Source organism: Nicotiana attenuata, unplaced genomic scaffold (genome assembly GCF_001879085.1).
Source record: "Nicotiana attenuata strain UT unplaced genomic scaffold, NIATTr2, whole genome shotgun sequence".
In the NCBI taxonomy this organism is placed as follows: Eukaryota; Viridiplantae; Streptophyta; class Magnoliopsida; order Solanales; family Solanaceae; genus Nicotiana; species Nicotiana attenuata.
The window spans coordinates 62,037-76,933 of NW_017671323.1; the positions used below are offsets into that span (position 1 = coordinate 62,037).

A 14,897-nucleotide genomic window follows, 5' to 3' on the forward strand; every position below is an offset into this window, starting at 1 on the left:
GGGGGGGGGGGGGGGGGGGGGGAATAAAATGGTGTGGCGCCAACTTTGAATGTATAGCATTTTGTCATTAACTTGGAGACAGGAAACAAGCAGGTAACTGACTGACCAACTACAGCAAACAATATGCTAAATTTACTTGTTATTGCATGGGTAGCAATGAGTGTTTAGAAAGTATTTGCAGAGGAATCAAGAAGAATTACCAAATTATCAGATGCAAAATAGCTAGTGTGAATGTGCTACCATGATGCAATTAGTGATGAAATAGCTCCTGTAGGATGCGAAATTTTCGACAGGACGTGCTATTCTAACTGGTACAAAAGTTTTGGTTGAAAACTAAGTTGCTCGGACTCTTCAAAATCCCTGCCACATCCATGCGACACAACATGGGTGTGGTTGTAGGATCCACACCAGATTTGGCCAACTTATGTTGGGTGCTTTGACTACATCTATGATCGAGAAGTATATATTAATTGGGTATTTGATTTGATGTTTGGGTATATATATATATATATATATATATATATATGCGCTAAAGATGAGAATGCTTTGCTATAACGCGAGATATCTTATGAATAAAATATTAAGAGCTTTTCAAGATTTAAATTTTATTAGTTTCAGTTTAATAACTTTAATTAATAAAAATCTATACTTTATATATCATAATATATATTAATTGGCCGTATCCACATTTAGATCCATACCGCCAAATCCTAAAGTTTATGTGACGAAGAATCCGACTTCTAGATCCACACCCGTGTCGGATACCCGCATCGGAGTCCTAGCAACACAGCTAAAAAAGCCAATAAGGCAATTACTACATTGCGGTCATTATAAAGTTTTAACCTACATGTTTCTGGTAATGATTCTAATATGGGCACAACTCTTAAATTCAGTAACTTGGGAATAACCCCCATAAAATCCACCTTGTGCTGTTCTAACTCCTTCAGTAACTTGCCTTGCCTCATTTTTTTCTGTTCAACCAAGAATCAAGAAAAAACCTTTAAATAACAATTAAATTTTAAAAGATCAACCAGAAAAGAAGCCTCTACATTTCTATCCCCTTCTAAAAAAAGCAGCAAAAAGCCACCAAGAATTTTTGCTTGGACAATGGAGAAACTGGAATTGCAAGCAGCAACTGTAGCAAAAAACAGAAGGTAACAACCAACATGTAATCATTACCTATCACAAAAAAAAAAAAAATATGACAAAGACAGATGCAGTTCATATTCAAACCACCAGAAGAAAAATAAAGAGAGAGCATATAAAATTTTGTGAAGACTGTTTATTAGGAAACACAAAGTGAGAGCATATACAGTACAAAAGATCAAACTGGTTTGTATTAGACTGTTTTGTTTGTGGTGTAAACAGGTTTACACTGAAAATACTGTCTCAGTCGTATATAATCTAGGCTCCTGCTAGGATTTTAGAACAGTTTTCTTCTATTTTTGGTTCTCATGTAAATATGGTTTCAGTACAACATATTTTTTGTAGTGTATATGCTAGGATTTTAGGACAGTTTTCTTCTGTTCTTGGTTCTCATGTAAATATGGTTTCTATTTTTGGTTTCAGTAAACTGTTCTAAAATCTTCGGTGTAAACAGGTTTACACTGCAGAAACTGTCTCAATCATATATAATCTAGGCTCCTGCTAGGATTTTAGAACAGTTGTCTTCTATTTTTGGTTCTCATGTAAATAAGGTTTCAGTACAACCTATGTACTATTCTTTAACATATACAAATGTTACAATCTCAAAAAAACAAAAGAAAAAAATTGTGAAGACTACAAAAGAATTATCCACAAACATATGCCAGAACAGTACTTATCCATTAAAAATAATGAAAAATAATAACAAGAAAATAGCAACAATAGCAGCAGCAACAACAACAACAACAATAATAATAATAATAAACTAGACAACACGAGGTGGAAATACTTACTGTTTCTCCCGGCTCAAGCACATCAGCAATGCGCCTCTTCATCGTTCCTAGTTCTTCTGCCGTAAGGTCTTGAATCTCATCCTCATTTGATATCCTGATAGCACTCTTCCCAGAAAATCTTTTCTCGGTATCAACACTATCAAGCCATGCATCCTGCGCACTTCACTAGATCAGCAAATGATGCAAGGATTGGGGGCTGGGGATAGAAAATGCTTCATGAAAGACTAGCACCTTGATCTCATTTTCATTTAAATATTCAACATAATTTCCTGCTGCATCAAAATAACCTTCTTCTCTCTCTTTATCCAGATTAAAAGGCTCTATTGCAATTCCATCATCAATGAATGTTTCATGTTCCTGCAACCAAATCCATTATCTACACCGGATAGAAATATAAACAACGGAATATGGAACTTTAGCCATAGAGCAATAGAATATGCAAAATTTGACATTGATAATAACTCTTGAGTGCTTTAGAGGGTGTTTGGCTAAGCTTTATAAGCTCATAAGCTGGTTAAACTGGCTTATAAGCACCTTTTGACTTATCAATGCGCTTGGTAAACACCCAAAATGCTTACCAATATCTACATCTATCTATCTATATTATATTAAAAGTAGGAAGCCCTTTAGTCAAATGTTAAATTACCAAAATATCCTCTTAAATAATTTAAATACCTTACTTGTAAGAAAAAAATTCACTCCCCAACCAACCTTCATACTCTTTTATCACAACCATCTATTCACAAACTTATTTTCTATTAACTGCAATTAACTTAACTTCAATACTAAACAATCATCAAAATCGTAATATGCATATATATTGGCATCTTCAAGTGGATTCCTAAGCAACCATATTTGAGCTAGGATTTTATTGGGTGGTGGACCCATTTTTAAAAACTTTATTTTTTGTCTTCAACCTTGCTCGAACAATGCAAGAGGTTGACACTATTTCAAGAAGGTAAAACTCTTTTTTGATCTCTCTGATTTTCTTCTTTTTCATGTGTTCTCAAGATACATAATATCAACACTATATCAATATAATATGTAGATGCTTTATTTAAAAGAAATTATAAGTGTCATACTTTCGCATTAATAAAATTGGTTAGGCCAAACAAAAGTTAGGTTTTGTGTAATATGGAATTGAAATTAAACTTGATTCTTACTCTTTTAAAGGTAAATGTAGGGAGTAACATCATCTAATGATATGTTTATCTATTAGTTTTTTTGTACTAAAGAGGAAAGATTTTCCTCTTAATTAGATGATGTTAACAAAGTAAAGATTGGAGATAGCAGATAAGTAAGAAATAATAGAACGAAGAAAACTTGTGTGAGAAGTGTATTTTTTTCTCTCTCAATATTTTTATCTGATCCAAAAATTTAGGACATTGGACAAAGACTCCTTTTTATATATAATTAGCGAGTATATAAAGACTCATGTTAACGTATAATATCCTCTCAACTTTTAAGTGTCTGATCTCAGTGTTGTCAAAGGCGCGCTTAAGCCCTGAAGCGAGGCTCAAAACATGTTAAGCACTTCGCCTTGCTTTGTGGGCGCTTTACTGTTGCATCAAGGCTATAAGACATACTTTTCCTTACCAATGAATGTAATCCTGAAAAGGTAACATTACACAATTGATATTTCACTTTATCGTAAAAAAAAATCAATTTTTTTGTCCATATATTTGTTATTCATTCTTATAATTATTAGTCTTGGACTACAAATACATATTTTTACTTTTTCTCTAGTTGCGCCTTTTATCATTAAAGCCCACTCTTTATTTGCACTTTGCGCTTAAAGCCCCAACAAATCTTAGAGCTTTTTTGCGTTTTTCGCCTTTGATAACACCGTCTGATCTTTGCTAATTTGAATGGGTCTCGTATAGAGAAAAATAAAGTAAAATAAACATAGACGTACCGTAAAGTAGAGAATAAGAAAATCACACTAATAAAAGTAAGCTGATAAAAAAAGCCAAAGAAGTGAAGATAGCCAATGCTATAAACAATGTACTTGCATATATGTGGAATGTGGATAACTTTTTACAAATATATATATATATATATATACACACACACACATATATATAGTGTTTCTTATAGTGAAATATACTATGAACTAATTTAATTTTACGTGGTATTTCTCAAAAAAATATTATTGTTGGGTGCCAATATAAAATATCAATTTAGTATTTTTCTTATATAAAAGTAACTTGTGCTACTAAAGCTACATTTCCAAAATTTGATTTATACTCTTACAGATTTCTTCATTCTTTAACTAGCTTTAGGAACAACATTTAACATTTCAGAAACATGATTTTAATATAATTTTTATCTCATAACTCAAACATACTACTCCCTCCGTTCCAATTTATTTGAACCTGTTTGACTGGACACGGAGTTTAAGGAAAAAATGAAGACTTTTGGAATTTGTGGTCCTAAACAAGTTAAAATGGGGTCCAGAGTATTTGTGTGGTTATAAAAGCTTCTCATTAAGGGTAGCATTGGAAGTTTAAGCTAAATTGTTTCCAAATTTAGAAAGGGTTCATTCTTTTTGGAACGGACCAAAAAGGAAATAGGTTCACATAAACTGGAACGGAGGGAGTATAAGGTAACATTTATGTAATTTTTCAAAATTGTATACTCATCATCAACATGGATATAAATGCACTGTACACCTACATACTAGCAAATTGAAACTGAGTCAATTTTTGATTTGTGTTATTTGAAATTGTAACCTTTGGATCAAAATTTAACATCTATGAATCCTTAAATTTAATCTATAAGTTTCTATAAATCTATAGGTTCTTTGGATTACAATACTTTTATTTTCAGTATTAACTCGCACAATAGACCCTTGTGGTCCGACCCTTCCCCGGACCCCGCGCATAGCAGGAGCTTAGTGCATTGGGCTTCCCTCTATTAACTCGCACAATAGCAATAATTTTTATAAGATATCCACATAGAAGTCCTCAGAAATCACAATAAGACATCTGATGACTTTCTATGTGGTAGAAGTTTTTTCTTAATTGAGCTAAGCTAAATGGGATCAACATTCATCATTTTCAGGAAACATTTTTTCATAACTTAAACACATTTTTAAATTTATGTAATTCATAAAAGTTATATATTCATTAATATGGGGTACACGCGCTATGCGGGTACCCTAAGACTAGTAACTAAAATCAACCAAAAGCCATAAGTTTGTCACCTGCCAATTTATAGTTTTTCAGCTTATAAGCACTTCTAGTTTGACCAAGAATTTTACTAGTTTATCCTTAATATTTTTTTTATTCTCAAAATATCTATCCCAGAACGACTCCTAGCTTCCTCTTTATTCCATATTCGTCGTTTCTCCTTTTTCTTTATAAAGATACTTTGAAATTTATATACTTTGCCAAAATTTTAACAATATTTTAGTTATTTAACAAACGAACGGCTTATCAGCCCTTTTTGCCAAAATACATCAACAACTTGTTAGCAGTTTCAGCATTTCTATCTAAACATGTATCTGCTTATTTATAGAATCAGTTTTAACATTTAAAAATGTTTTTCAACACTTAAAACTTATCAACTATTTATAATAAGCTAAACCAAGTGGGCTCTTAGTCTGTTTTATAAGTAGATCCAAATAACAAATAACAATATAATGGCATGAACTTAATGTGACTGCACATGAAGCATCACAAATGCAATATAATTATCATTTATGTTTGGAGAGTCTAAATAAAAGAAAGGAAACACAAGGAAAACAAAACAGAAGTAAATGAAGGAAGTAAAAGCCACTAATTTTTCGTTCCATTGTTTCGTTGGCTAGGGAAGCATTAAGGGCAGGAAAAATGTATTCAAGGGAAGTCAGAAGATAATTCTTCTCTTCTTTGTTTTCCTTTTGTCTCCTCTATGCAAATCAAAGTGTATGCAAAATCTAACTCTTGTTTTCCCCTTTTTCTCTGTTCAAAAACACACTATTCATGAAGTCCAAGAACACCACATAAGACAACATGAGACAATTCTATTGGACACATAAACAACAAATAGTGCCAACATTTTTCTCCAAAAATCACGACATTATTGTGCAAGTATAACTCAAATTAATTGATTTTCTTCAATACCCAATGAAAGACCAAAAATCAACAATTTCTAGAAGGGATAAAATAACTATTGCACTATTGCTTGGCAAACCAATTCATGAATAAATATGAATCTATTAACATGTGCCACTATCCTCCCTTAACCCCCCTCTCCCCCCACCACCACCAAATAACTCTCCCTCCAGCTACTCCCTCCCCGTGTAAGAAATATAAATGCTCTAGATACACTAGCTAGTCTGTTCAGTCCAGTAGAGCATCCTGCTATGTTAAACCCAATTTTGTCAAAAGCGAAAAGCTAAGAAAATTGCCATGTTTTGCTGCGTCAGAGATTAAAAAGCGCAATAAAGTGCGGTAGTGTAGAAAAATGCAACAACAACTACCCCACCTCAATGTCTAGTGGGGATCTGAATACTGATCCTCAATCCATTTCGCTCCATCTTGGACCGTTTCATTCCAATAATTTGATCTTGGGAATATTTATAGATTCATTAAACTAGAATTTCCACAAACTCATGCTTATCACCACAATAGACATACAATCTCTAATGAAATTAAAGGACTCGTACACTACACCAAACATAAAAATAAGTTTACCAACGATGACTAAGCCATTAACTTCACAAGTTTGTATCGCTTATATGGACAATCAAGATTAATTATGGTTTTAACTGTACAAATGAGTATCTAAGCTCTTCTAGATACAAAAGCAGCATGAATACTGCCAAGCACCAAAAATGTCTGTGTTTATTTTTTTTTTTTTTTTTTTTTTGAAATGGAGTATGTTTGTATTTATCCTAATACCACTTCCTTATCTCGATATATGAACTAGAAATCAGAGATCCACAAAAAATCTAACCACAAGCAAACAATTATAAAAGATATTTGAAGAAACAAACCCCATATTCCACTTCTGCTCGCGATATGTCAGCTATTTCACCTTCATTTTCTTCGTCAAGGAGCTCCGCTGTTATCTGATTCCTCCGTACCGAACGCTCTTTGGCTGCAAGGCGAGGATCTCTCCACCCACCAGGCAAATCTTCCCGCCCCTCAATCGTGTTATCTCCCTGCTTTACTTTCTTACCCTTTGGAAACCTTACCCGCTTCTGCCTGTAAGGTTGAGGAAGAAAGCAACATATCAATGCTAACATCCTTAAAGTCCAGCATCAAAGTGAAACCATTGTATGTTGTGATAGAGCATGGCAACCAATGTTTTTTTGATAAGGTAAATGGTATTAATAAAAAGGGAGAAACTCCTGTATACAAGAGGTATACCAAAAAGGTAGAGAATATACATCAAAACATGATACTCTACAAAAGACACCCAATCTTCTGTACAAGTATGGGCTACATGGGTTCACCAAAAAGTAATCTAAGACAAAAGACTATTCCTTAAATGTGCAAAATTATTTTATATCCCCTCAAAAGCTCTCCTATTTCTCTCTCCCCCAGACGACCCACATGAGTGCTACCGGAGCAATCTTCCATGCCTTTTGTCTTCTTCTCCTACGAAAACCGGCCCAACTATGCAACATGTCTCTAACGGTGCTTAGCAACCAATATTACATTGAAGAAGCCCATAATTTGACGTTGTATTACTCCCTAGCCCCATGAAACACATGATTTTTACAAGGACAAATTACAACAGGTAAAACTAATCTGTTCTTACATTTCTCGTACTAAACTCATGACAGTTTCGGCGTCGAAATACAACCCCTGATCTGAAAAAGAAAGCAGTTCCAGTTTGTCCTTCCTAACTGAAGCGGAAACAAGCAAAAAGGAATTGACCAGTCAAATTTGGAATCACAATTTATTCCTTATCTTGACTCAGGCAGAAACATATACTTCAGCCTAATCTTTTTATAAATTATCTTATATCCACGATCAGATTACAAATAGTTAGTGAAGAAATAATTTTGATATTAGTTTTGGGTATTGGACAAATTAACAAATAGGGCATCCAAATAATTTGTTCATCGTGGCTATACACTAGATGGAGACACTTCTCCAACATCATATTCCCATCATGTGTACGCCAGTGTAGGGATAAGTGTGAGATTTAGAGAATATCTTCTTTCAGAAATCCCTACTTTGTCGTAAAAGACGAACTTTTGAGCAGTGGTATGAAATGATCACAGTCAGAGGAAATGGATATAGATATTACATATAACTAATCCCAATTAGTTTGGGCATGAGGCATAGTTGTTGTATAATTCCTTACATCTGTAAGGTCTTGAATAAATAATGTATTTTCCTTACAGTATATAGTTCTCTCAAGGCCAAAAGCACCCTTTATTTCAAACACAATCCATTTATTCCACTAGCTATTTTCTGCAGGTTAATCAACAGTAATTTGCAGTAGAACTGTTAAGAATGGACCTCGGGCCTAACTCAACCCCAAAAGCTAGCTTGTGAGGTGAGGATTGCCCAAGATCATATAAGGAGACCAAGATACCCATAACCCACCGATGTGGGACACAACTCAACACCCCCTCACGCCCAGGCCTGCAACTGGAGCGGGGACAATATAAATGGGGGCCCAACATTGGTAATAATTGGATGGTCCTGGCTCTGATACCATGTTAAGAATGGACCTCGGGCCTAACTCAACCCCAAAAGCTAGCTTGTGAGGTGAGGATTGCCCAAGATCATATAAGGAGACCAAGATACCCATAACCCACCGATGTGGGACACAACTCAACATAAACCGAACTAATAGAATTTGGGTGCATTTGCAGATATCACGTTGTAAACAAACATATGTAGCAGCTGAAACGAAGCAACAGTGCATGCTCCTGCATTCCTCCACGAAGCTCCTTAGATTCTTACAACAACGAGCTTCCTTATTTATTTATTTATTTATTATCTTCCTGTTGATTCAAAAATACTCTCTTGCTTCAATTTATAATTTCGATAGTGAAATAAATATTTTTTTCTTCAGCATGATGTTTTCAAGCATATGCCAAATATCAATTATGAATCAATAGAAGTTAAAATTTTATTTCCGAACTCTTCTATGGAGGGAGTACAGAATAATATAAGTTTCCAGAAACCCTATGTATGTTGATAAGAAGTTAGGGCACAAAATCACATATAATTGAAAAGGAGAAAATAGTTAGTTACGTTGGAGCTTTGTTGGAGTCATCATCCTCAACATCAACGAAGGGGCGTTTGGAACGTCGCGACGAACCTTCTTCCATGGCGGCCGCGTAAATGACAGTTGGTATAACAGATATAAAAAATGAAAAGAGAAAACGGGGCGAAGTGGAAGGAGAGTTTAGTATAAAGGAAGGAGATCGAGCACAACTGTGCAGGGGTAGCAAGTAATTACACTATTTTACTCGGTGGGAAGTTAAACCGAACCTACATTTGTTCTTTTTTTTTTAAATAAAATGGTACTCCTCTGTTCCAGTTTATGTGAACCTATTTACTTTTTGGTATGTTCCAAAAATAATGGCCCCTTTCTAAATTTGATAATAATTTAGCTTAAACTTACAATTCTACCCTTAATGAGAAGCTTTTATAACCACACAAATACTCTAGACCCCTTTTTGACTTGTTTAGGATCACAAATTTCAATATTCTTCATTTTTTCTTAAACTCCGTGCCCAATCAAACAGGTTCACATAAATTCGAATGGAGGGAGTAGATTTTATCTATCTATCTATGTATCTGTACAGAATAGGAGAAGCAAAAACACTACATTAAGACAAGTGTCTTAACCACAAAAAACCAAGTGGCATTGTTAAGACAAAATAAACTACTTTTCTAACTAACTTTTTTTTGAATTTTAAATTTTGAATTAATTGGTTACACTACTTGAATTAATAAATATAGATATCTTATAATTATCAATAAAAAACGAAAATACAAAAAAATATTCTACTCATTCAAATTGGAGTTTTAAAATTATTTTACAATAAAAAAAACAAAAATAACAAAAAATAAAAAACTACCAATGCAAATTGGAGAGTAATTTCTTTCTAAAATAGTTGTAATAGTGTGTGTGTGTGTGTTTATATATGGGAGTAGTTATTATACTAAATGTGTTATTTATTAATAATCCATATGTCAATTTAACAATATTAAGTAATGGATAATACAGTTAAATAACCAAGGAACAAATATATATATATATATATATATATATATATATATATATATATAAGACTTATAAAAATAATTAGAATCTATCTATAGCTATATATTATTAAAAGGAGAGGACAAAACCCTCTCCTTAAGCCAAGTGGCAGCCTAAAGAAAAGCCACAGGTAACGACCCGGCCGGTAGTTTCATTAGTTACCGCTCCGTTTTCCCCATTTCTGCTTCTTATTGCTTTGTTTATCGGTTCTATATGTGATCGGGTTGGTTGGCTCGGGTTCGAAAAGGTCTTGCTAAGGTTTGAGAGATTTGTCTCTTTTAAGAAAGCTTAAGTTGGAAAAGTCAACCGGATGTTGACTTATGTATTAGAGGGCTCGGATGTGAGTTCCGATGGTTCAGATAACTTCGGGAGGTGATTTGAGATTTAGGAGCGTGATCGGAAGTGTTTTGGAGGTCCGGAGTAGATTTAAGCTTGAATTGGCAAAATTGAAATTTTGGTGTTTCGGGTTGATAGGTGAGATTTTGATATAGGGGTCGGAATGAAATTTCGGAAGTTGCAGTAGTTACGTAGTGTCATTTGGGATGGGTGTGCAAAATTTCAGGTCATTCAGACGTGGTTTGGTAGACTTTTTGATCAAAAGCGGAATTCAGAAGATTTTGGAAACTTAGGCTTGAATTCGATGTGATTTGGTTGATTCGACGTTGTTTGAAGTGTTTTGAAGATTTGTATAAGTTTGGATGGTGGTATATGATGTGTTTGTGCTTTTGGTTGGGGTCCCGGGGGCCTCGGGGTGATTTCGGATGGTTGACGGAGAGTTTGGGAGTTTGGTGAAGCTGCAGATTTTTCTGTTCTGTTGTTTCCACACCTGCGGATTGGGGGCCGCAGGTGCGATGCCGCAGATGCGGAATGGCAGTCGCAGAAGCAAAAAGGGACCAAGGGAGCTGGAACTGCAGAAGCGGTCAAGGAGCCGCACCTGTGATGGCACAGGTACGGATTATGCGTCGCAGATGCGGAGTTTGGCGATTTAAGTGACTTGCGCAGAAGCGCACCTGGGACCGCAGGTGCGGGTCCGCAGGTTCGAGTTTGGGACCGCAGAAGCGGTTTAGCTGGGGCAGAAGGTATAAATTATTTCCTTCGCGATTTTTGAGCTATTCCACCATTGCTAAGTCGGTTTTTGGAGCTTTTTGGGCGATTTGAAGAAGGATTTCAAGGGGATTTCATCGAGGTAAGGATTTTTGGGCCTAAAACTTGTTTCTATGATATTATTTCACGGATTAGATCTGTAATTAATGGAATCTAAGGGTTAAAATTGGGGAGACTAGGGCTTGTTATTGGAGACCTAGACTTGAGGATTTGAGGTGCCATTTGTGGTCGGATTTTGGAACTTTTGATATGTATGAACTCGTGGGCAGATAAGAGTCTAATGATATAAAATTTATCGAATTCCGAGACGTGGGCTCGGGGGTCGGGTTTGGTTAATTTCGGGAATTTCGTTGTTTTTCGATTGTTTTCGAGTGAGCTTTTTTCCCTTAGCATATTTTGATGGTTACGTTCTGATCGTGCCTAGATTTGGAGCATCCGGAGGCCGATTCGAGGGGCAAAGGCATCGCGAGCTAGAGTTTGGGCTGGATTGAGGTGAGTAATGATTTTAAATGTTGTCCTGAGGGTATGAAACCCCGGATTACACAGTGTTAGGCTATGTTGAGGTGACGCACACGNATATATATATATATATATATAAGACGTATAAAAATAATTATAATTATTATGAGAAAAGTCGTACATATATACACATAACTAAAATCATAATAAATGATTAGTCATAAATGAGGAATACAAAAAAAAAAAATCAAAGGATATCGTAAAAATATATATACTAATTAAATTTCTCATATAGAAAAATTTAGTTAATAAATAGAACTCATAATTTCATAATAAAAAATACAAAAATATAAAGAAACTATTAGGATATAATACATAAGATAATATATTATATATAAATCACATTTTATTAATTAGTAAAAATATTAGTACATTTTTATAAAAATAATAAAAGGCTTATCTCTTTATACTTTTAATGAATTCAAAATTATAATTTAGTAAAAAAAATTATATTATTTAATTTTCAGTAAAATATAAAATGAGAAAACTAATTAAACATATAGTAGAAAAGAATGTACGAAAGGAGGCGGATAAAGATAATTTTATAATATTTATATTTTGAATTAATTAATAAATAAAATATAAATATATAACACTCAATAAAATTATTGATAAATTTAGACAATTGAAGAATTTTAAACAGTATAACATAAGTATAAAAATATATATTTCCAGAATAAGAAAATATATACGTATGTTCTACTAGAAGAGAAGTAGTATCAAAATATTAAGCCAATTGATAAATTAATAAAAAAAATCACATTAGTAAATGTATAGTACTAAGTACTTGCTAATTTAATAAAGAATAAACAATTTATTTGTTTACTATAATGCTTTGTATCCTTTGATTTTTTATAAATTTTATTATATTTATGTACACTAAATAATAAAATATAACTAATATTTATTAAAATAATATGATATATTAGATCATAATTTTATAAAATTAATATTGCGTCAAATTATCCGCGCATCACGCGAGTTCTGACACTAGTATAGAAAGAATTACAAGAAAATACACATGATAACAAAAAATGACCCATGTTTTTAAGCTTTACCCGACCTAGCACATATTCTACATATTTTGAAAACATCAGCTTTTGCAAATTCAAAATATGTGTTCTTACAACCATTGCTTCTAAAAGTTATGGAGTTAAATTTGTGTTCTCACAACTATTGCTTTCACTCTCTCTTCTTCTCACATCTTTTACATATGCTAGGGCCCGTTCGCCATTACTGCTTCTCTCCCTATGTCACCTGGTTGCAATGTAAAAAAATTAAAGAGTAGAAGTCCACCATTGAAGGCCATTCAAAGCTTTGCTTTCGAAAATATAATTTTTTGAGTTTGTTAGTTGTTTGGATTGGGTGTTGTTCCAATTGATTGAAAATATCAAAAGGATTTCAAAATTTAAGTTTGAAGTGATTTCGAGTAGATTTGAGCAAGATTTGAGTTAAATTTCAGTAAAGACGCAAGGAAGAAGACGAAGTCAGTTTTTTGTATAATTATGTATAATCTTGTATAATAGTGTATATGAGTGTATAAACACATCTTATACACTTTTATACACCTTTATACAAGCGTCTGTAGACGAACTTCTTCCACGATTTTCAGTTGCAATTCTTGTTCGGAACCAGTCCAAATCTCAATTAAATGACTTCAATTTTATATACAACCTCCTTATACTATTTCTAACAAGTCTAAATAACACCCACTCCAAATTTCTCACAAAATCAAATTCGAAATTTAAACCCACATATTTAAGCTTGTTAAAAATTTAATTTTCACCACCCAAATGGATTTGGTTTGTTCAACTAATATTTGAGTCACGGTTACTGATTCGAAAATTAACTTCGAAGCTTGAACAATCTTTTTTAAAAATTAAATAGTAATTTTGAGAACCTATTGGAGTTGGATGTTGAATCTTAGCCTATTATTTTTAGACTAGTTGGTTGTAAATTGAAGTATGGGCTATAAAATTGAAAAATAGAGAGCCCAGTTGTTCTTATGTGAAAATTTCCCTTTCATATAAACTTATAACCGTATCAAATAATAGATTAAGTTTTTAATTTTATAAAACTAAATCTAAAATATGCCGAATGTACCGAATAAATTTATATATAAAAAATATATTTTAGATACTAAGTTTAAAATTAACAAAGCATTAATTTTTTTTCTTGGGTCTTGTGATTATGAAAATGGCTACAAGTGAACAACAACAACAACAACGACCCAGTAAAATCTCACTAGTGGGGTCTGGGGAGGGTAGTGTGTACGAAGACCTTACCCCTACCCCGAAGAAGTAGGGAGGCTGTTTCCGAAAGACCCTCGGCTCAAGAAGACGAAAACACAAAGACATAATATCAGTACCTCCAATAGAAAACATAAGAAAAATAACATCATGAAAATGAGAAAGTAGATGCAAAAGAAAAACGATAGACAGCGTATAGACCAGGCGCTATGAAAAATGAAATTGTAGTAAGACACAACATTACCGCTAGCTGACTAGAAAAACTACCAGAATAGCCTCACAAAGGGACGAAGTAAGGAAAGACTCAACTATCTCCTAACCTACAACCCTAATACTCGACCTCCACAGCTTCCTATCAAGGGCCATGTCCTCGGAAATTTGAAGCCTCGCCATGTCCTGCCTGATCACCTCTCCCCAATACTTCTTAGGCCGTCCTCTACCTCTTCTCGTGCCCTCCAAACCAACCGCTCACACCTCCTTACTGAAGCATCTGGGCTTCTCCTTCGTACGTGTCCGAACCATCTGAGTCTCGCTTCCCGCATCTTGTCATCAATGGGAGCCACGCCCACCTTCCCCTGAATATCTTCATTCCTAATCTTATCTATCCTAGTGTGCCCGCACATCCACCTCAACATCCTCATCTCTGTTACTTTCATCTTCTGGATATGTGAGTTCTTAACAGGCCAACACTCAGCTCCATACATCATGGCCGGTCTAACCACCGTTTTGTAAAACTTACCTTTGAGTATTGGTGGCACTCTCTTGTCACACATGACTCCAGATGCTAACCTCCACTTCATCCACCCCACCCTGATATAGTGTGTAACATCTTCGTCGATCTCCCCTCCCCCTTGGATAACCGATC

General features: G+C 34.2%; 1 protein-coding gene across 2 annotated transcripts in view; it reads right to left on the bottom strand.

The window, feature by feature from the left end:
• The window catches only part of LOC109207562 (CD2 antigen cytoplasmic tail-binding protein 2), a 12,554-nt gene extending 3,216 nt beyond the window's left edge, over positions 1 to 9,338 (bottom strand). The window contains exons 1-4 of one of the 2 annotated variants that reach the window (XM_019370502.1): positions 9,143 to 9,338; positions 6,919 to 7,129; positions 2,169 to 2,294; positions 1,938 to 2,090 (exon numbers count right to left, since the gene is read on the bottom strand). In XM_019370502.1, coding sequence (XP_019226047.1) covers positions 1,938 to 2,090; positions 2,169 to 2,294; positions 6,919 to 7,129; positions 9,143 to 9,219 — 567 coding nt within the window. In that variant the 5' untranslated portion in view covers positions 9,220 to 9,338. The remainder of the gene's footprint in view (positions 1 to 1,937; positions 2,091 to 2,168; positions 2,295 to 6,918; positions 7,130 to 9,142) is intronic. The other variant, XM_019370501.1, reaches the window with a different exon arrangement.
• Positions 9,339 to 14,897: the final 5,559 nt, after the last annotated feature.